Raw genomic sequence first — 23,540 nt, 5'->3', positions numbered from 1 at the left:
TTTCCTACTCATCAAAAGACATCCCGCATTCAAACACTGCACGACAACTCGCGATGTGTCCACTTTTTACTGTAGCATTATCATAACGCTAAGTTAATGTAAGTTTTATTGGGTGTTTTACAAGTCAGCATAGCAGAATAATATAAGAATAATATATTTAGCTGCTACTCAGAATTATAACTACTAGCATTATCATGAATATGTTCGTTTTATTCTTGTGTTTTGCTCATAAGTGAATAAGAGCTATGTGTACCAGTGCGACAAGCTTAAAATTTTTTTGCTCAGTTTCATACAAATCCGATCGATATCATTGTAATACATGTCTTTGTGTAGTTTGGTACAATATTTTTTTTATTTTTTCTACTGCAGAAAGAGAAACAACACCGTCTCCAAAAAATGACCAGCAAAGTGAGTACACATTTAGGTACCAAATTAGGTTAATTCATTTTTTTTTTCAGATTCATATTCACATCTCGTAGTTATCGAAAACTGCATATTGAGAGTCAATCATCACTCAGATTTGCGTTTTAATGATGAACCAAATTTCGAATACTGATCTGCTGTGTAAAAGCAGGCAATACGCACCACTGCTCTTTAAAAAAAGTCAGGGCGATGAATCTGGCTCTTTCAGGCACTGCAGCGGCTACGTCGTTTGATGATGATCGTTTGGTGTTAACCTGCAGTTATGCATGCACAAGCTGAAGCAAGCAATACTCTAGCAAATCAGTTTTCTAAAACTGCTGTTGATTGATCATAGACCATTAATTCTTTTCACTGAATAGGAAGTGACTTAATTGCCGATCTCTTTTTTAACTGTATAAAGCGTGACTTAAGTAAGCCTTTACGTATTTCTTGATTTCTCAGAGAGAGGAAGCACCGCAAGCCAGACACCAACATCTACTGGCCATGGCAAGTCGACTCACTCTCTCAACATTTTCACGCGTCTCTAGTGTAGTATAGCCATACTTTAGCACATATGCATGCGCACTGCGATGCAATCGTGGCTTGATCTCAGCCGTAGCAGTCGCATTTAGATAGAGATGAATGCCAGAGGCTCATATTAAATTGTAAACATCAGTTAATTTTGCAATAATTTAACTGGACATGGTTCGCCAATATTTCTTATAACCGACCGAAATGTATTGCCTCGTGCCATACAACGTAACGAATAAACGTAGGAAGATATCACGTGAAAGTACGAAATGCTTAGTTATGAGCGGGATGCTCCAAATGCAAATCAAGGTTTTGTCATTCAGGAGAAAAACTTTGTAGAAGACTACCCTTTCGCAGCACTATTTTTTTGCAATGATTGCAAGAATTATTCTTTGCACTAAAAACTGGTGTGCTTGCAGATGGCTTTTTGTGTACTTGAGATGCGCTTAACAATTCTATTGGCAGAAATATAGATGGCATATCTGCAGCTAGCTATCCCACTCCATGAATATACAGTCACGCATTTCCACATACCGAGGGGATGGTACAGCTTTGATTCACTTCGTTTCATTTTATTCTTTGTTTTAATGTTCTTGCCTGTTCGATCAAGGTAGTTATTCGTACATAGAAAAACTTAATGGAACGTTTCGCTCTTAAAACCTCGTATCTTGGTTGACCCTGATCACTACGCTGTCAAGCCTAGTTCCTCTAAAAATGGTGATTCGAGCTGACAAATTACGAATGTAGAATTCTAGCGATCTAGATTACAAATCTAGTTCATTCAAAATAGTGGTTTTAGCTAACAGACATTTCACGCTGCATCTTCGGACTGGGACCGGTGGGTCACATCTTTTTTTCAATAATTTACTTCTAAATACTGAGAAAGAAGGTACCAGAAAGTTGATATAATAAAACTCAGGACAACTTCTTCGCAAGAAACATGAATAGCGTATACGAATGAAAAAAATCGCAAAAGAATTTAGCAAAATCGCGCGAAAAGGTGTAAGGGCTATTGAAGCTAACCCACAAACACATTTCATTAGCACTAAGTTACAAAAGAATTCGTATGTATTTGATGAAAATTGAAGCTTCTTAGTAGAAGATGAATTTCAACCGTTCAGGGCATTGAACCCGGGACCTATGCCTTTCTGTTATGGTCCCCCTACCGATTGAGCTTACCAAGGAAGCTACTAACTGGCTGCTCGAGCGCGAATCAGGGAAAAACGTGAAGCACAAGGACACAAAATATTGCATAAGAGTTCTGTGTCATCTCGCAAGAGGCAAAGAGTATTAAGAATAAACATTCGTGATTGGTAGAGGTGTCTCGGTGGATAGGTTTGCACGGTATTTGCTCCCTCCTTTCAGCTGACAAGGGCACGGCTACAACATTCTCGGACTCGGAGCTGCTGCGCAAGGTGCAGTTTCCGGTGCCAAAGGGCTCGCGCGAGGCCATCAAGACTGCGCCCCCTGGTAGCGGCCTCGCTGAGGAACTGCGAACCACCATATGCTGGAATGACATATCTTGCACTGTGCCCATCGTCAGAGGTACGCCGTCTTCTGCATTTTTCTGCCCCCGTACGAATGGCAGAACACTAGGAATCAGGAGAAAAATATTTTGATCACGAAGCTGATTAAGCGGGAAGGTGGGTGTTCGCCGGAAAACCTCGATGAGTGATGGCGTCACCATCCGTCGCCTAGCAATGTGCCATAAGTAGGACAGGAGGAGGTCCATTTCGGGTACCCTCGGTTCGAAGGTGGACATAACAAGCTTTCATGGGAACCACACGATTGCGTTGCTATGAATGAGAGAACCAAAAAATGACGGAACAAGAAAGGAAGAAATAACGGGAACAGAAAAAGAAAGAAAGATGTAGAGAGAAAAGTTTTAAGGAAGTGGTTGCTCCCTTTCCTCGAAGCAAGCTTCAAGGATGTTATTTTAAGTTGCAGCCCTTAAGAAGACACTTTCGCTAGTCGAAAAGTCAACTTCAACGCACACGCAGTATTACGGCTTTTTCAACAGAAGTTTTCATCTTCCGCCAACTCCTGCCTTTTCTCGTAGAGAGACAGAAGAAAAAGAAAGAGCAATAAATGAAAAAAATATGCACAAAAGACTGTATAGCCGTGTGCAGCTCAGTATAGGGCGTGAGTGTAAAAGGAAAGCGAGGGTGAAAAGAATAGAAAAGATGGGAATGGCTTTGAGGATATTGTAGTCAAGTATAGTATAGTATAGTATAGTATAGTAAAGTATAGTATAGTATAGTATAGTATAGTATTTATTGGTATAATATGGTATAGTACAGTATGGAGAGTATAGCATGGTATGGTGTGGTATGGTATAGCACAGTGTAGTATAGTGTAATAAAGTATAGCATGGTATGGTGTGCTATGGTGTGGTGTAGTATAGTATATATTATTACAGCAAGGGAGTGTGACATGGATGAGTGTGAGAAGGAGGAACGTGAAGGTGAGGAGGAGTGAAAAGAATAAGGAAAGAGAGCAGGAAAAAGCCACTGGCCTATCTGTTTACAATGTCACCGCTTTAATGCGTAGCTGCCCTAATACTTTCTTGTTTCAGGACATTTGTTTCTACACAGTGTGTTTCATAGCCAAGTAATTACTCTCATGGTCACTTTAAATTGTTTATGCTGCTGTTGATCTTTGAGCTATTTCTATTTACACTTCCGCTTAACGTCCACATAAGGGCACCTGCATTTCTGGGCTTTAGTGTGTGCATTTTTACGCTGTAAATTGAGCTTTACGAGTACATTTTTTGTGACTTGGCCCCACTCATTCGTATGTCATGCAACAGCTTGCACTCTAACCACTGGAAAGAGTCTGCAAACATTCGAAGGTGTTCTCATAGCTCGACTTTACAAAATATCAAAATAGGTTTGATTAGTATTTTTTTGTGATAGCTCTTTATAACGCATTATTTGAACTAAATATGTGTCCGCAACATGTACAACAGAACCGTTTTTTTTTTTAGGTCAACTGTCAGCAGTGTGCACTGTTGTTGCAAGGCTGTACCAACAGCGAAGCTCATGGCCGTCCTGGATTTTAAATAACAATGACCCAGTTTGCATGCTCTAATTAAGATGTGGTTAATTTTTTTCTGGTCATGTGGAACTAAAAGCTCTAATATGCTGCTGAAAATTCATGAAATATACCTATTTATTTATTTTATTTATTTTTATTTATTTATACATACTGCAGCCCCTATTAGGGCTATTGCAGGAGTGGACATACAAATGATCAGGTGATAACAAGCAGAAACAAAAACATGAGCATATGGCACAAATTTGTGGTTCATAGTACTACACAAGGTACAGAATGAACAGAGCAAGAGCACAGAAAGCAAAAGAACATGGAAATATCTACTTAACACGCATGTGAAATTGCACTCAGAAACTGCTCCAAAGGGAGCCCGCGGGTATCGCCGGGTAGCAAGTTCCAGAGCTCAATAGTGAAGGGAAAAAAACTATACTTAAACAAATCAGTTTTGGGGTGAAGTGGCGTAATATTTAGCGCATGTTGACTACTGGTGTGAACAGAGGGTTGTGTGGCAAACTGCAGATACCTGTGGAGCGAGGGCAAGCGCGGCGAATTAATCAAGGCGTACAGGAGCTTTAAGCATTCTGAATGACGCCTGGCAGATAAAGGAGTTAAACCCAAAGGTGCTACCTTGGACGTAGGCGAAAAATCCCGGTCATATCTTCGGCAGATAAAACGGACGGCTTTTTTTTTTGTATGGATTCTAGTTTTGCAATGTCGGACGCTTTGTGTGGATTCCACACGACACAACCGCATTCGAGTATAATGGCCGTACTAACGTTTTAAACGTTAGGAGCTTGGTTTCTTTTGGTGCTACACGGAGAACGCGCTGTAAGTAACCTAATCTCTTCAGGGCTTTATTATACGTAATATCAATGTGTTTGGACCATGACATGTTGTGAGTGAAATGAAGGCCGAGGTACTTATATTTCATTTTTCTTGTTAAATGACAACCATCGAATGAGTAGGGAAATAGATGAGTGGATGACCGAGTAGAAAATGTCATGCACACAGTTTTTTGGAAATTTACATACGTTTGCCAGGTTTGGCACCAAGTGCAAAAACTGGAAAATGAGTTGTTCAGTTTTTCGTGATCCTCAGCAGAAGTGATTTTTTGATAAATCACGCAGTCATCGGCGTATAGCCTAATCTGAGACGTTATGTTACCGGATATGCCATTAATAAATAATAAGAAAAGAAGGGGTCCAAGTACAGAGCCCTGCGGAACACCTGAAGTTACGTCAGCGGTATTGGATGCCGTTGAGTTAAAAAATACATACTGCGAGCGATGCGAGAGAAAACTAGATATCCAACCTACGAGCAGCGGGTTTTTTAATATGAAATTAAGTTTAAGTAAAAGTTTGGAATGGAGAACTGTATCGAAAGCTTTCGATAAGTCAATAAAACTAGCATCTACCTGATAACCCGAGTCAATGGCTTCAATAACATCATGACTAAATTCGGTAAGTTGAGTGATTGTACTGAAACCGCGTCTAAAGCCATGTTGAAACTGGTTTAGAATATTATTATCTTCCAGGAATTCTACTATGTGTTTGTATATGACGTGCTCCAATATTTTGCATGAGTGAGATGTCAAGGAAATAGGCCTGTAATTAGCCGGCGAGGATTTGCATCCAGCTTTAAAAAAGGGGAGCACTTTAGCAAGCTTCCATGATAATGGAACTGTTGCTGTTGCTAGGGATTTTCTGTATATTATCATAAGGTAGCGGCTTGTACATGAAGCATATCGTACTAAAAAGTTGTTGGGAATATTATCTGGGCCAGGGCTTTTTTTAGTGTCTAAGTTAAGTATCAAATTTAGAATGCTTTCTGCAGATAAACATACGTCACCAATTGAGGGTGCAGGGTTGGCCAGTGAAAAGGTAAGTGTTTGAAAATTATCAATGGTGAAAACAGGTTTAAAATAAGAAGTAAAATAATAATACTGCAAGTTTCACGCAATACATAGCGAACTTACAATACCTTATAGTTATCTGGCAGTGACGTAACGTGATTTGTACCAGTAAAAGCCTTTTCTTAGAAGGCTTTTTTAAATAATTCTAGAGGTGCCTTGGGCGTTAGCTTGTCATAATCATGAAACACAGCGGCGTCCCTTGGTTTGTATGGGAAACTGTATATGTCTTTCTGCCCCTGCATTTTTCACGTGTAGTTCTGGATGCAAATTAGTTTACTTCGCAAACTGCACCTGAACATTTATCCGATTGATTGATTTGTGGGGTTTAACGTCCCAAAACCACCATATGATTATGAGAGACGCGGTAGTGAAGGGCTCCGGAAATTTCGACCACCTTGGGTTCTTTAACGTGCACCCAAATCTGAGCACACGGGCCTACAACATTTCCGCCTCCATCGGAAATGCAGCCACCGCAGCCAGGATTTGAACCCGCGACCTGCGGGTCAGCAGCCGAGTACCTTTGCCACTAGACCACCGCGGCGGGGCATTTATCCGATCACAACTCCTTGTGGCGTTGCGATAGTTATAGCACGAAAACATAACGACGACACAGAGACAAGAAGGACACGAAGGACACTTGTCCTTCTTGTCTCTGTGTCGTCTTGCTGTTCTCGCGCTATAACTGTCGTCATGTCATACCAGCTAGCCCAAGCTGCCACACTCCTTGTGGTGGTTTCATTCATGCAATGAATTATCCATTTGCAAAGTTCCAGTGTGCCGGCCTCGCAACATTGCTCGTCGACCAGCTTCGAGTCAACAACATGTGCACAGAGGTGTCTTTAAACACGCGACAAAAAGGGAGAACGTATTTAACATTACTTCTTTCATTCACTTACCCTCACAGGCATCTTTGAGAAGACAGTGGACTCGATGACCAAGCCAATGCGGAGGAAGACGGCTGTGCGCTGCATGAGCGGCTGCGCAGGACCGGGTGACCTGGTTGCCATCCTGGGTCCACCAAACAGCGGAAAGTCCACGCTGCTGAACATACTGTCGGGATATTGGTAACGTGGCGTGTGCATAACTATATATCTACGCTCTGCACTCTAAGAAGACCAGGCATGCAAACACAGGATACCTTTTAATCCTATCCTTTTAATCCCCTTCTCTACCCCCATCCCATGTGAGCTCCTGTGGAGGTATCCTCCCCCTGAGAGACAGTTACGGGGCTCACTTTTCTCTTCTTTTCACTTAAAATCACTTCCCCCCAAGGAAGTCAGGACACCACATCTTGTGTCCATGTGCGCACGCCCTATCTTTTTGGAATGAACACGCACCAAGTAGCATCTCTGCTCTCTGGTATTTCAGGCTTCATATCTACGCTACATGTTCAATCAATGAATTTGAAGCCACTCTCTCTTCAAATATCGCCGCTCGCTGGCATCTGGTGTAACAACTCATATCTCCTCTACCTATCGCGCGTTGAAGCTGTGGAAGTTACTTGGCAAGTATTATCCTTCAAATTAGTTTGGAATACCTCTTACATTCTCCTCAGTGTCGACGACTTTGTATACAAATTGCTTTCAGAGAGGTCCAGTGCATGGCTCTGGACACTAGAGCCATGCGCTGCTGCTACTCTTTATTCAGCTGCAAGCTTTCATTCATGTTTGAAATATAGCACAAGAACCGAACATAAGGTAGGTTTATGCTTGATGATATTTCGGCGTCCCTCTCTGCCTATTTTTGCAAGAAGACGGTGGCTAAAATGGCCGAATGGCTGTTGCAGACAAATGTGGCTGAGAGTGTACAAGTCATAAACACGTAATAAGTTTCTCCTACGCACGTGTTACCACGTTTTTGCGGAACGCGTTTAATATTACAGATATTACCTCCACTGCATCGTTTAATTCTCAGAAAATCTCTGGCAACCACAAAATGTTACGCCGATTCTTTTAGCCAATATCTAGGGAGCCAACTACCACCGATACTAGTTAATCCTCGAACAATGAAAAAATAAAAGGTCGCTTGGCGTGTTTCTGGCATGTACGGATATCAAGGATATCAATTTGGCCTGACGCCATTGAAGTCGACGCAATCGCACCAGTCATGGCGACGGTCCTCCCCCCCCCCCCCCCCGCTACTCATTTTCACAAAACGTTGGTCTCGGCTTCATTATCTGAAAGTACCGCGCAAGGCATGCTCGAAGAGTTCGGTGAAGCAGTATTTCAGCAGTCGCCAGCCTCACCTTCTCTTTTTTTCCCATTCCTCATCTCATTGCTGGGTGATCATTCTTGCGTGAAGCCACTCTGGCCACCGCTAATCTTCTTCGAGTACATGTCACTCGCATTAATCACTGTCGTCCCCAGCGTGGGGTGATAGATTTCACGGAGGTCCGATTTCGCTTCTAGTTCCGTGTTGTTTGGCGCGTTATTGAATATTGCCTTATCGCTCCAACACTGCACGTTCATCTCTCTCTCTCTTTCTTTTTTTTTTTGCTTTTCGAACTTAGTGTTGTAGTGTACCACCGGGATTCTCGACGGAGCCATTAGTCTCGGTAAGAGCCCTTTACTAGCGAGAGAAAAGTACGTGCCAGCTCGAAGGTAGTGCGCCTCGTGTGTCGGAGAAAGCTTCTTGGTGCTTTCTAAAGCGTTGCAAGATTAGAGCGGCTCCCTTATCGTACTTTCTTTTCAGATAAGCAGGCTGTGCTTAGATTTCCTCACTTCAAGAGTGATCTTTGGTGCCTCTCCCTTTGTGATCTGAGCGTAATTTTTGTACGCTGCCTAAACTTATGATCATGTTGCTGCTTATCATTATTTTCTCCGTTTGCTTCGTAAGTCTTTAATAGTTGTAACTAGGGTACGTTAAAGTACTGTTATTTGGGGTTATTTGACGATCTCCGATAACGCCTGCAGACTCCGCCTGTGCTTGCTCACTTTGATGAGGATGCTCCTACCATCGTTCACACAGATGCAAACAACGTGGCTTTAGGCGCTGTACTCGTCCAGTGGCAAGACTCAGCCGAGCGTGTGATTACATATGCTAGTAGGACGCTTTCCCGCGCCGAGTCCAACTACTCCACAACGAAAAAGAGTGTCTTGCTGTCATATGGGTGGTTATAAATTTCCGTCCGTACCTCTATGGTCGTTCCTTCCACGAAGTCAGCGACCATCATTCTCTCTGCTGGCTGACCAACTTGAAAGACCCGGCTCGCACGGTAGAGCTTACGCCTTCAAGGGTTCGATATGACGGTCGTGTATAAGTCCGGACGGCAGCACGCCGACGCCGATTGCTTATCAAGGTCACCGATAAAGCACCACGATGACAGAGAAGATGACAGCATGGCGTTTGTAGAAGTCGTCGACACCACTACGATTTCGTGCAAGCAGAAAGAAGACAGCGAGTTGCTTCCCCTTATTGAATTTTTGAATGGCCGGACAACAACCGTCTCTAGAAGATTTGCAAGAAGCCTGCCGTCATTCTGCTAACGTAGTGGTGTTCTCTATACGAAATTTTCTCCCAGAGGAAGCACCCACCTACTTGTCGTTCCGACGTCAATCCGTGAGGAGATACTTTGTGCTTTCCACGATGAGCCAACGTCTGGTCCTCTCGGATGCACACGCACATTGGCCAGAATCCAACAGAAATACTACTGGCCAAGACTTCCAGCTATTGTGAAGCATTACGTGCGCACGTGCCTCGATTGCCAACGACGAAAATCGCCACCGTTAAAACCAGCTGGACTATTACAACCAATTCAAGTGCCCATGGTACCTTTTGCCCAAATTGGAATGGATCTCCTCGGACCATATCCGACTTCCCATGCTGGCAACATGTGGGTAATAGTCGCCACTGATTATCTTACGCGATACGCGGAAACAAAGGCTTTGTCAAGTGACACCGCCAATGAAACCGCACGATTCTTCGTAGAAAATATTGTCCTGAGGTACGGTGCTCCGACAATCATAATAACGGATCGAGGTGCCGCTCTCACGGCCGCGCTCCTGAAGACAGTGCTTGAGCTCAGTGGAACAGCCCATCGGAAAACCCCTTCCTATAATCCACAAACCAACGGCTTAACAGAACGCCTCAACAAGACTGTTGCCGACACGCTGAGTATGTACGTTGACGTGGATCACAACAACTGGGACGACATTCTACCGTACATAACGTTTGCCTATAATACAGCGCAGCAAGAAACTACACGAAGAACGCCGTTCAGTCTCCTTCATGGCCGTGAAGTGACGACGATGCTTGATGCCATGTTACTGCACGACTGCAATGACATCGATTTGGACGCTGCATCTTTTCATCAACGAGCAGAAGAAGCGAGGCAGCTTGCACGTGTCCGAATCACCCAGCAGCAAAATTACAACGCCCAACGTTATAATCTGCGACACCGACATGTCGTCTATCGTCCCAGTGACAAAGTCTGGGTATGGAGTCCTATCCGACACCGGGGACTGTCTGAAAATTTGCTGAAGAGGTATTTTGGCTCCTACACAGTTCTACAACGCCTCAGCGACTTTAATTACGTGGTTGTTCCTGACATCCCCTCGACAACTCGCCAGCAAAAACCAGAAATCGTGCACGTTGTGCGAACGAAGCCCTATATTTCGGACTGATTTACACCCTACATCTACTACACCGTATTTTGTAGAAGAGCATCAGGACGCTGCTCTCTAGAGGGGGCAAATGCCACATTGAATATGCAGCCCCAAGAGAACAACGAAGAACACGCGCAGCGAGAGAAAAAAGACGAGGTTCTTTTCCGATCAGTTTGCCAGTGTTCTGGTACAATTAAAGTGAGTTTCCTGTATTCATCTGCTGCTGTTTATACATTGTGAGAATATATTAAAAAAATTACCCACGGTTCACGTTTGGTACACACAGAACCTTTCAAGGGCGAAGATTTTTACGCCGTGGGTCATATGTCCCGTGTCGTCGTAGTTGTCATAGTAGCCAGTTGTATGGTATTGCATGTCAATAAAAACGGTGTCACAGCATATCCACGAAGTGAATGATGAGTAGAATGAAGCACCAGTCAGTCCATCCGTGCGTACGTGCGTCCATTCATTCATCCGCTTTGCCTTACTCGTCATCACTCACCTCGTCAAAATGCTGTGATTTTTTTTCTGCCATAGATAATGTGTTCGCCGTTGCACTCTTCGGCAGACGGCGAGAAGAAATTGTTAGGAAGTTGCTCCATGTGCACTCATTGTGGTCTACTTTCTTTCAACGGTAATCACCATTGGCTTCGGTAGGTGCCTTGTTGTGCCAAAGTTCAAATCAAGGCACTTTATCATGATTATTGGGCACTGTTTCAGTCAGGTGTACTTAGACTACGCTTAATAAAATCTTGTTTTTTTTCTTCAGTTATTGATTTTAACGTCAGCAGGGAACAACAACAAATGTTAACTGAAACTTCACGGCAACAAAACATCCCATAGTTTCTCTCTCTCTTTTTGTCTCTCTCTGCGAACAAGGTGAGCATTTCTTTTGTGGCCGCGGGGATGCTAATTAGCGTACCTCTAAACTTTAGGAGGTGCTCTCACCCCAAGCTCCCCGTCTCCCTCCCACTTTCTACTTGTTCAATCAGTGAGTTCAGCTCCAAAGTGCGCTAGACATTACAGAAGCGCCCTAGGATAGGCGAAGCACCGCTGATGGCACTTGCACTTTCGCATTACTTGCACGTACATCTACGTCAAGCACAGTGCATCCTGGTAATGTTTTCTTTTTTGAGGGGGAAGGAGGGGGATCCATGAACAGCGTTTCTATTGTGCTCGCTTGTTGCACCCGTTTTCCGAAACCTGTAGCACAGCTATCGGAAGCAAGCGGTAGTTATAAATGGAGAGTTGGGATAACCTTTGATGGAGGGTTTGGTTTATGAGGCGTCACGAATATAGCGTAGGAGTAAGTAAATTTATACCCACATATGACAAGCTTGCACATATTTCATCAAAGAATGGTCTTATTCTTTATTGCTTAAAATCTTAATTTCTCTTTTACGATGCAGCGATGCAGCGTTGTGCCAACACTACAATAGCAGTGGAGATTAGAAACAGCTGTTAAGGTAGTCTGAAAATTGTTTGGAGCTATTAAAAATTTGTTTTACGAATTTTCGCTGCCAGCTTAAAGCAGGTACACTGCTTATCACGTGTGTTCTTTGGTGACCTCTGTATATCTTACATGGCTGTGAATCACGGAATTGTGGAATATACCTACAAGCCGGTTTCTTCTTAACCAAAGGCCAGAGCATTTCAAAGTGACAGAACTTCAATGTGACGCCCCGCGGCATCACCTAGGCATTTGGTTCAATCACGCATACGAACTAAGATTGCTCGTCTGAGTATTTACATCTCAGTATTCGAACCAAGCTATGGTGACCCGTCTACTGCCCACTCGTACGTTCTCTTAGGCTCCGCATGCTTCTTGCTTTATAGCAGAGAGGGCTACAGCGGTGAAGTGCTCATCAACGGCACCCTCATGGGTGTGGATGAGCTGAGCGAGCGCAGTTGCTGCGTCCCGCAGAGGGACTTGCATCTCGACTGCTTCTCGGTCAAGGAAACGCTGTGGATCGCCGCCGAGCTCAAGTTTCCCACGTCTGCAGAGCGCAAAGACAAGTTCCGAGCTGTGAGCCTCGCCGATACTCGCTTGCGCATTTGTTAGGTTAATTAGTAATTGTGAACTCGTTAAATTTTTTGTCTTGGAGTTGAATGTTCGGGCTTCTGATCTCAACGAAAGGTAAAATGTCGTCGTAATTATCTGTCACAACGTATGGGAGATGACGCGAATCGTTAGTATTAATAATCATATGGTTTACAGATTTCTTTTAGAATATATTATGGGCACCTATTTTCAAATTTATAGCATTTAGATTTGTATTTATTTAAAAACCCACCATTTAATGCAACTTTTATATCCAATATTCATCGCCAAGCGTTTTTCTTTAGTATACTTTCTTGAAAACTGTGCATTTGAAATTTATTTCTCTAATGCATCGTTACTCTGGCAATGCAGATGCCATTGGTGACATAAATGAACTGAATGCGTAGAGTTAAAAAATACGAAAACAGACAGGACGTAATATGCATATCTTTTTGGACGCGGTACACGCTTTAAAGGTCCGAAACTTATCCGGAAGTGTATAGGAGTGATATTTGCAAGGCGAGTAAATGTATTCATCTGCGTATGTGTTGCAACATTGACATACGTGCTCCCTAATCGGCAGGTCGTGAACGCCATGGAACGTTGGGGCCTCATGGATGTGCGGCGCATACCGGTGTCTATGGTTAGCAAGACGCACCGGCGCCTGCTTACCTGCGCCGAGCAGCTTATTCGACCACAGCCGCTCATATTCGTCGACGATCCCACGAGGCACGCATTGCTTTCTGAATTGCCAAAATTTCTCTGCAGTCGAAGTACAATCGTTTGAAGGTATCTCACGTAGCTACTGTCTAATCAAGGTGCCTTTTTTGTCGATAAAAATAAATGGGAGCAACTGCCTACATCAAAACTCAAGTCATATTGACTAGATAACAAGCATTTCAGCTGCCGGACCTAATCGGAACTTGGAAGTCCCCGTGTTTCTAGGTCTTCATAAGCATCAGCAGAGAGAAGGCGAACGTTGAAAGGTAGTATCCTTAAAGGAGCATCGAAACATCTTAAGTTAAAATGTCCGATAAGTAGTTAGAATCAAGTGAAGCTAAAAACGTATTTAGGGCATGCTTGTTTTGATGACATCGTCACCGATACGTTATTAGAGCTTTGCACGTGACAGCTCGAATGAGCATACTGAGCCAGACTTTTGAAAAAATAGTGTTTTTGTTTCGAACCGAGATGATCGAAATTTTAGTAAATGAAAAGGTGGTTTAATGATATGTATCCCCGCCACTCTCAGCTTTAATACAGGACACGTAATGCATGTGCTCACGTACGCAGAAACGTAGACGCGACACAGGCGCACATCTGCCTACGGACGCTCAAGTATCTGGCGTACAAGGGTCACACGGTCATAGTCGTCATATCCAACCCTACATCTGTCATGCTCAAGTACATTACCAAGGTGAGTCAACTTCGTTTGTAACCCGCCACTAACCGAGCTAAAGTCTGCGGGAACTATATGGGAGTTTGTGATTTCAAGGTAGCTTCACAACAATGCACCACCTCAATGCAAAGAACACAGCTCCACGGCATTACAACAAACTGGGTAATACGTATAAATATGGGTAATACGTATGAAAATATGGTGTGATTACGTAAATGTTTACTTAAACCATCTGGCATATTAACCAGTAAGCGCTGTGGTGTTACGTGAATTCTGACTTGTTTTTTTTTTTAACTTCTAATATCCGATCCCATATTTGGCGTTTTCTAGTTTTAATATTGTTATGAAGTATATCACTGAACATAATCTTTATTTAGTTCTATCTAGTAAATTTTGATTAGTTACACTGAAGTCATTGCAGCAAATTCTTCCTGCTGTCATTTTTTTCTCCCCTTCGACATGTTTTTCGACAATGTTATAGGTCAAGATCTAGTGTAATCAGTATGCTCCACAAATCAGTAATAACTCTTAGTAACTAATATGGTTGACTATTTTAGGTAATTTGGAAATATTGATAATGCAATTGTTTTTATTAACAGCCCAGCTGCCTGTAAAAGTACCGTTCGCATACATTTCTGCCTTTTCATATTGTAAATAGCTTTGTCGTAAGACGTAACTGCTCTACAGGCATAGCACGCTTTACAGGCTTGAGATTCGTTGCATTGGAATTCTGCAGAGTATGTTAAGTGTTCGCTCGTGTATAGAAGAGTTTTGTTAGAAAAAAAGCATTTTATTTTAATGTTAAATTACGTGTATCTTTCCAATATTATCGAAAAATCTGCAAAATTTAAGAGAGTGGTGGTGCACAGAGTACCAGCACATTACGAAAGAAGGTTCCACGCACGTATCGATATTCCACACTAGGTTCAACTTACAACGCAAAAGCTTAACTATCCCAATAGTAATAAGCAAATTCTACCTGTTATATTTTTGCTTCCATTTGACATGTTTTTCGCCATGGTTATAGGTCAAAATCTAGTATAATCAGTATGCTCCAGATATTTGTAATAATTCCTAATGATAAATGTGGTTGATAATTTTAAGTAATTTAGAATTATTGATAGAGCGATTGTTTTAATAACATTCTATTTGCCTATAATAGTACTATATACATAAGTTTCTGGCCTTTCGTAATGTGAAAAATTGGCCACGTATCTGCATGTATCACTGCGATTGTCGTCGAAAGACGGTAGTCTTGCGTGTGGAGAGAGTGAACAAAACGTTTATTTGATATTCTGAGCGACAAAATAGGTTACTTGTTTTCTGGAAGTGCTGCGTTAGAAAGTCTGTATCTGTGCAGCGAAGGCGAACGAGCGCATCGAGCCACGTTGGACACGAGCGCTATCTGGCAGTTATCTTCGAAAACGAAGGAAGGCATGCGCGCCCACGGAGAAAGATGCACGCCTGCCTGAGAGGCGATAAGGTGTAGAACGCAAAGCGACGGGCAGGTGCCACCAATATGTCGTTTTAGCAAAACATTGGAAACACTTGCCTTTTTGAGCATCGCAACTCACTGTCAGCGCAACGTGATAAACGCTATGATCCTTAGAAATAATTGTGTGTGCCTTCTCTAGTATAAAGCCGCACATACAAAGTAATGACATGTTGTTATGGTTCCTCAAATATGCGCAATAATTGTTGTTATTTGACAATCGCACAAGTATGAACACTGAAACTTGAGCAATATTGATGGGCGCTGCGGATGGGGTTGGCCGTTTGGCGTATCGGTTGTTGCCGTTTGAGGCATTGTTACGGCGGACAAATAAACAAATGTACAGACAGACAGACAGACAGACAGACAGACAGACAGACAGACAGACAGACAGACAGACAGACAGACAGACAGACAGACAGACAGACATACGGACGGACGGATGGACGGACGGACGGACAAACGGACCAAAATTTTTGGTATCAAAATGCCCCAAGAAAGACTACCGTCTTTAAAAGCTTTGCCGCAAGGCACGTCTGCTCTACAGACAAAGCACGCTCTACAGGCACAAGATTCATTATACTGAACTTTTGCATGGTATGTGATGTGTTCGCTGATGTCAAAAAGAGTCTTGTTAGAAAAACAGTATCTTACTTTTAATGTCAAATTAAGTTTATCTTACCAATAATATTGAGAATCTGCAAAAGGTTAGAGAGTGGTGGTGCACAGAATACCAGCCCATTGCGAAAGAAGGTTCCACGCACGTTGCGATATTCCACACTAGGTTCTGCTTACAAGGTAAGACCTTGACTGTCCCAATAGCAATGAGCAAATTAATTCTGTTGTGATATCTTTTCACCCATTTGACATGTTTTTCGCCATGGTTTAGGCCAAGATCTAGTGTCATCAATATGCTCCACTTGTTTGTAATAATTCTTAGTAATAAATATGATCGATAATTTAAGTAATTTAGAATAATTGATATCGCGATTTTTGAATAATGTCCTAGTTGCCCATAATTTTACTATTCGCATACAATTGCGCTCTTTCGTAATGTAAATATCTATGCCGTAAGACGTGGTAACATTACAGGCAAAGCACGCTTTCAGGCATGAGATTCGTTTTATTGGAATTTTGCATATTAGGTGATGTGGTCGCTGATGTCAAAAACAGTCTTATTTAAAAAAATCTTGATTTTATAGGCCATTTTTGTTTATCTCTCCATACCTAATCAAAAATCTGCGAAGTTTAAGAGAGTGGTGGTGCACAGAATACCAGCGAATTTTGAAAGAAGGTTCCACACGCGTTACGATGTTCCACGCTAGGCCCTACTTAAAACGCAAGAACTTGACTATCCCAATTCCAATAAAACTTCTACTTGAAGCGGACACATGAGAAAGCTTTTTGCGCTGTGAAAAGTAATGTAAAACCATGTATCTTATACTTACACTGAGGGAGGGCCCATAAGAACACGTTCCGCTTTATACAATTCTTGCCGACAAAACATGCATTATTGGAAGTTCGACTTTAATTCTTCTAGAAGGTATCGTTCATCGCCATCCTTTGTAACCATCAGCTGTAGCTGAAACCATTTTATAAAGATTCTTAGTTAAGAGTGCGTGCTTCAGACGAACCGTCTCTTTTTAAGCATTACATCGAGGTAACCAGTGAACCTCGAGGTGCAGTATAGAGGTGAATTACATTTAAGACTTGACTAAAGTCAAAAGCGATAGTTTTACCTTTCTGCAATGAACTACTCTGCACTAGTATCGCTTCTCAAGTATCACGCTTCGCAATTACATATATGCGATTACTTTCTCGTTCTTTGTTGTGCTGCCTACGTTCTCGGTTGTAGTGCGGTATGTCAGTCTAACAGATATTACCTACTAGCTTTACTACTAAGCAGATGTCAAAAGACTTGTGGGGAAAGAGTCAGCTTCGCAGAACACTCTGGTAGAGCTTCAAGGCGGCCTCTAAAACTACTATGCGTTATGGACTTTCTGCGTGTTTCTAGAGTACTTCACGGAGACCGCTCGTTATTTGTGGCTGTTAGTTTATTCACGGCAGCTCATTGCTGCTTGACATATGATTACTTTAGAGGGCGAGCTCAGAGAAAATGAGATATTTCTGAGAATACAGTTGCGCAAAAGTTGCGTAATAGTTGCCAAGCACTTGTACGTTACACGATTGCCTTATTTGCGAATGATGGCTCACGCACACAGTTTGGCAAGAGTTTTGCGAAGTCAGAGACCGTACCTAAATAATATTGTTATTAAATTATGAAAACGCGGCAGACTGTTTTTGAGAGTTAGGGCAAAGAGAGTTGGATAGGCGCTGGTTGATCACGATAACTTCCTGGTTGTCGATCGCACCTGCGTTCTTCAAGGAGAAAAGTAGTTCGCTTCCAGAATTGTTGAATGGTTTGCCGGCGCAAGTTTTCACTGGTGAGTGCGGAGTCGGTTCAAAAAGCCGTGTCATTTTTTATAGTGCCGCATATTGCCAGACTGTGTAGCACGTTTTGGAAAACAGAGCCCAATGTTCGCACTCATTCAATGTACATCAACTTCAAGAGCACTCGTCGGCGTAGTCTGGTGCAATTCACTGCACGTGAGACAGCTAACCATGCGTAATTTTTTATCACGGCTTCCACCAACCTTGTCTGCGTCTGCCCGCCAAGTTTTCGCATGGCTTTCAACAAACACCGCCTCTTCTGTAAGAGATGTCTGCATCATCGTAAATTTGCATATACATTGACTCTGCATTCCATTTAGCCAGACAATCTGCATCGCAAATTGATGGTTAGAACAGTTCACGTGTTTTTATAATTGCTCTTGACAGAACGGTTTGGCTGGCTTATAGTTGTGTGCAAAAAGTGAAGGCAGGAAAATTTATCAGAACTTTCTTGCAACAGCGAAACAAGCTAGGTCATAAACTTCACGCACAGTTACGCTTCTCTTTCTTTTCCTTGCGTCATGTATAAAACACAACCAATTCACGTTAATGAAACAGAACTCTTATTAGTGAAAGAAGTTTATTGAGATCATAGAAGATATTTTTCGGAAAAAAAACACGAAAGCTTTCCGCCCTAATTTTGCTATATTTGGCAGCCAGCAATTTAAATATTCATTCGCTTTGTATTCTTACGGAAAAAACATGTGGGGTGAAAACAGACAAACGCGAAGCACCCCTGTGCCCGATGCATTCATCGTCTGGAGTTTGTTGTACTGACTACAATCACGCTCTTTACTTACTGATAGAGAGAGTTAGGACAAGACAAGGCTGAAAAACAACTTGTGTAATTTTTGTACTTATTTCCAATATGATAATTTTGTCGGCCTGTAAGTCGGACACGTGTCTCCTAATTAGGATAACCCGTGCGAGCTACTATACCTAGAAATGAGTATTACTTCAAGTTTGTTTAAACCTTTCTTCGAGAGTGAATCGTAGAAGTTGCTATCGCGACAAAATTCGCGATAGCAATAAACAAACGTATAATAAACAAACGTGTAAAAACTCTCAATATTCTCGATAACACTGTGGCGACTCACTGGTATTGAACCCCGCAGGCATGAATGATGGTGCACTTTCTGATTGATATGGGGGGGTTTAACGTCCCAAAACCACCATATGATTATGAGAGACGCCATAGTGGAGGGCTGCGGAAATTTCGACCACCTGGGGTTCTTTAACGTGCACCCAAATCTGAGCACCCGGACCTACACCATTTCCGCCTCCATCCGAAATGCAGCCGCCGCAGCCGGGATGGTGTTGCACTTTCTAATAATATTTCAAGACACTCAATACTACATTCTAAGAAAGCGAATTAAGTAATGTGTTGGTTTTTGTTAGCTTTAGTAATTAATTGTGATCAGCATGCCTGGCAACTACTACTTCGCTGATGCGCAGCCAGTCATACTTCATTTCTAGATAAATAAGCGAAATGGCACTTTTTATGACAGGTGCCAAATGTATGCACAATCATTTTTTTATTTTTATTTATTTACAAATACTGCAAGCTCTACTCGGACCCAAGCAGGAATGAGAATATCATTAAAAAACGATACCTTTAATAAGACATACAGATATTCATAACTTAATTCATAAACCACAATCAACAAGCAAACAATTAATAAAGAAAAAAATATGCTTCACAACAACAAACACACCATATTATAAGTGATAAAACATGCAGGTACAATAATTCAACACATGAGATAAACACTATGCATAAAAAGTGAACGCCGGAATCAACTGCCACAAAGCTGTTCAGCATAAAATACAACTTTATATGTCAAACGAAAGGTTCTTGAAAAACGAAACAAATTATTCAGTTGTATAGCGTTTACTACTTTTTTGGGTAACTTATTCCATTGTAATATTGCATGTGGAAAAAGTGAATACCGATATACTTTTAAGACTACTTAACGGCTGCTTGACTCTTTTGTCGTGGTTTGTACGACCAGACCACATAGGGGGCTCAGTTAAGTAGCTTTCACGGGGAATTTTGTAGTGACCATGGTACAGCTGATATAAAAACTTCAAGCCAGATACAGTCGTGCAATAAGCTCGTTTTTTTCCCCGATTTGGCCCTGTCGCGAAGAACGGACACTGAAAAAAAAAGCGAGTTTGTGGTGTATATAAACCTGAAGGCCGAGGTTTGCACTCTCTCTAATTTTTTGATGAACTACTTGGTTGCTTTCATGTCGTACTTGGTTGCATTCATGTCGAGTAAAGAAAAGTAATACATTTGACGTTGCTTCCGGAACGCGGCACGTTGAGCGACCCATCCAACATTGTTATAGTGGCTGCACCAATGTTATCGCTTGCGGTCTTACGCGGCAACGCTCAGGTTAAGTAGGGACATATTTACTACGCAGAAGCTCAATTATTCTAACAAGGAATCTGTATAGGCTCTTTTTTGGTCCCAGTTTGACAGAACTAGCATAAACAAAGGGCATTCGCAATTGTAGTCACCACCGCTAGAGCAGTTAAGGCTTTGCCTTTTCCAATGTTTCACCATAGGTGTACGTTCTGGCCGAAGGCAGGCTCATCTACAGCGGCTTGCCGGCTGACATGCGGAATCATCTGGGTGCGCACGGGTTCATCTGCCCGCTGGAGGTGTCCATCACTGAATATTGTGAGTACAAAGTACAGGTGCCAATTGACAACACTAATTTCTCCCGCACATGTTTAGGTTTGTAGAAGCCATGAAGTTACATGGGCACTAATGCAAAGCCAGTGTGACGTTGCTATTTAGAAAATGCCACAGAGACACGCATCATAGCTTACCACTATTAATTTGAAACTGACAGAAAACAAGGTCTTTAAGTAGCAGCGAATATCCGTTTGAATGCCAAGTATTCTTTAGCTCTGCATAAACTTCGGGCATGTCAATGAGAAGGTAGTGTCGTTTGTGAATAGTTACCATGGTTAATTTCATTTTCTGTTTCTCCATACATCGGAGCCTTCAAAATATTTCAGGCATTATTTCATAGCGGTGCTCTGCCATCTGTTTCACGCCACCTGATGCCCCTCGCAACATAACCAAGGTTTTCTTTTCGAGTACATAAAATTTTGTACTAGACACTCGTATTCTTCTAATTCAGCTTAAAGCAATCTTGCGCAACTCCTCTAGCCTTCTAATAGTGCCGTATAACGACCATGAAAATATTGTAGTATATACTACTTGGGCCAGCGAAGGCTTCAAGGCTACAGCTTTCAGGTGCGACCTACTGAACGGCAACAAACACTAGAACCCTTCGCCGTTGCAGGCACTATTTCGATGGGGTTTACGCATGCTCACGTCTGGGAAATGTTGGACGGAAATTATAATACAAAAACACAAAATTTAGGCAAAGGAAAATTTAAACATAGACGATACGTGTTTTTCTATATTATTAGTCTCCAGGTCCTTCTGCGGACATGTTATTTCAGCCGCATTGTCAGATTTTGTAACAGCAACATACTAAACGAATAATAGACGGCACTGAATCAATTTTGACCAACCGGAACTTGTGATTGGTTGACCCGGAGAGCTGGTCATTGAGATCAAATAAAATAGGAAATTCGAACTGGCACAGTATAATGAGCTTGTCACCACGGTGACAGATCATACATAGGTCGTTGCACGAACAGGCCATGAATGCAAACAATGTTCCCGCTTTGTTATTTGGTGATTCCTCTATTTGAAGCCTTAACTTCATGTGCTAGAGATCTCGTCTGGTTGTCGTTCATTCCTTTCATTTGTATTCCCTTTTCTTTTTAGGGGATTGCGCACGCCTGCTATTTCCAAATTGGTACGAGTGAGGTGAATGTTTAAGTATTAGCACACCCAAGTCCTAAAGTGTCAAGCCAGAAACCGTCTTGCATGGTCATGTGTGTTAGAAAAGTGACTGTTTTCGGCTTGCTGCGAAAATTTTTAATCGCGCAACTGCGAAATGAAGCAGTGACCACTCAGCGCTAGATTTTGGAAAAAAAAAGACCTTATAAGTCTACTTCCAACCGGTCGCTTCACGACATCAATGCGCTAGAATATTTCCGACCACTTCGGTAAAACATAACTTCAAAAGTCGCTGATATGAACGAGCGCCATAAAGCGTGCTCTTCTCCTTTGAAATTAGTGCTTCAGGTGGCCGCTAAGATGTACGGGGGACTGCGCGCACTTGCCGAGACGGAGACGATAAAGGCGAAGGAGATGAAGCAGTCCGGGCCTTGTTCAGCGAATGGCATCCCAGAGAGTGGCCAGCTACAGAGTGTGACAGTGGAACGAAAAGGTTCCAAGGCGGGAGAGAGCGTAGATGCCAACGAAGAAGGCGGCAAGGCACCCGATCGGCGACGCAACAGCCTAGGCAACATATTCGAGGTCGGGCTTCTTTTCGCGTATTTTTAGGCGAAGCTCTTTCAGGTGGATGTGATGGCGTTTGTGTTTCAGTAAGTTGAGAAGGCATCGCAAGGGCCCGCAAGAGTTTCAAAAGGTGTCTTAATGCCTTGCAAGGTCTCACAAAAAAATAACGTGACCTTAGCTACTGAGCGATGACGTCACACTAAAATGCCACATATTCCCGAAATTTCTGGCACCAATGTGACGTCATGATAACGTTATAACTTGACATGGCCAGAGGTAGGTGGACCACGGTGGCAGCGCGAAACCACGTGGTATACAGGAAGCTTACAATACACTCTATCCCAGAGGGTAAAAAAAGCAAGTTAGGTGCAGAGACGTTTAGCGGTGGTGGGAGAAATGTCCATGCTAATGAATGAGAAGAAAATCAGGATGATTTTAGTTTTCACCTCATCAGACGTAGAAATAGGGCAACGTGTGATTCAGTGTCAACTATAAACGTTAAAGTTTTCAAACATAGCTGATCGCAAGGCTCTAGCTGTGACACCATAATTTCTGTGAATAGCTCTCGCAAAGACGCAACAACGCTGGCTCAAACCAGGTGTTTCTTAAGTTCTTTATTTTTTTTCGTAGAAAACATCCTTCTTAACTTGTAGATAAAACATAATCCTCATTTTTGTAAACCATTTATTTGATCACAAGAAACTGTAGTTAGATTATCTTATATACAATATTTGTCACGTGCAATATTTTAGGCAATAACGCAAAAATTTTGTTCGTAAGAACACTGTCGCATAGAAGAGCTTCAGTGTTTATGTGCAATAACAAGCCTAAGAAATCTAAAATGACGGTGTTTTCTTAGCTTGTTAATTAAAATCAATGTTTCCCGTAGTGTTATTTGTTTCGCAAAGGTAGCACACACTTAAGCATTGTGAAGAAATCACACCAGCCTAAAAAATAAAAATATTTTCCCCGAATAATTAGTATCTTTTACGCGGCCATTGGGAACTCTAATCATATTATTTACTTATGCTTTTATTTTTCTTTTCAGAGTCGAGAAACCGTTGACAACAAGGACCTCTTCTCTCTTCTTTTCAACAGGTTCATCTTCTACACTTTCCGCAGTTCAGTAAGTGTGCCATCATCTTTTGTTTTCCTCATAATGAGCTCCCTGCTTGTCTTAATTTCCCTTTTTCTTTCCTATATCATTAGGTAAACGCACTTGAGCTGTTTAGGTGATGCCTGGTTAGATGAGAATTAATGT

At 42.2% G+C, this 23,540-nt stretch overlaps 1 protein-coding gene across 1 annotated transcript in view; it reads left to right on the top strand.

Moving 5' to 3' along the window:
- The window catches only part of LOC119172592 (ATP-binding cassette subfamily G member 4), a 29,576-nt gene that overhangs the window by 525 nt on the left and 5,511 nt on the right, over window positions 1-23,540 (top strand). The window contains exons 2-11 of the mRNA XM_075892092.1: window positions 370-408; window positions 865-909; window positions 2,299-2,478; window positions 6,804-6,963; window positions 12,340-12,529; window positions 13,128-13,273; window positions 13,838-13,961; window positions 20,458-20,572; window positions 22,056-22,297; window positions 23,328-23,405. Coding sequence (XP_075748207.1) covers window positions 370-408; window positions 865-909; window positions 2,299-2,478; window positions 6,804-6,963; window positions 12,340-12,529; window positions 13,128-13,273; window positions 13,838-13,961; window positions 20,458-20,572; window positions 22,056-22,297; window positions 23,328-23,405 — 1,319 coding nt within the window. The remainder of the gene's footprint in view (window positions 1-369; window positions 409-864; window positions 910-2,298; window positions 2,479-6,803; window positions 6,964-12,339; window positions 12,530-13,127; window positions 13,274-13,837; window positions 13,962-20,457; window positions 20,573-22,055; window positions 22,298-23,327; window positions 23,406-23,540) is intronic.

The sequence above is a fragment of the Rhipicephalus microplus genome, chromosome 4 (assembly GCF_043290135.1).
Source record: "Rhipicephalus microplus isolate Deutch F79 chromosome 4, USDA_Rmic, whole genome shotgun sequence".
NCBI lineage: Eukaryota > Metazoa > Arthropoda > Arachnida > Ixodida > Ixodidae > Rhipicephalus > Rhipicephalus microplus.
This window is presented reverse-complemented; position numbering and strand designations above follow the sequence as displayed.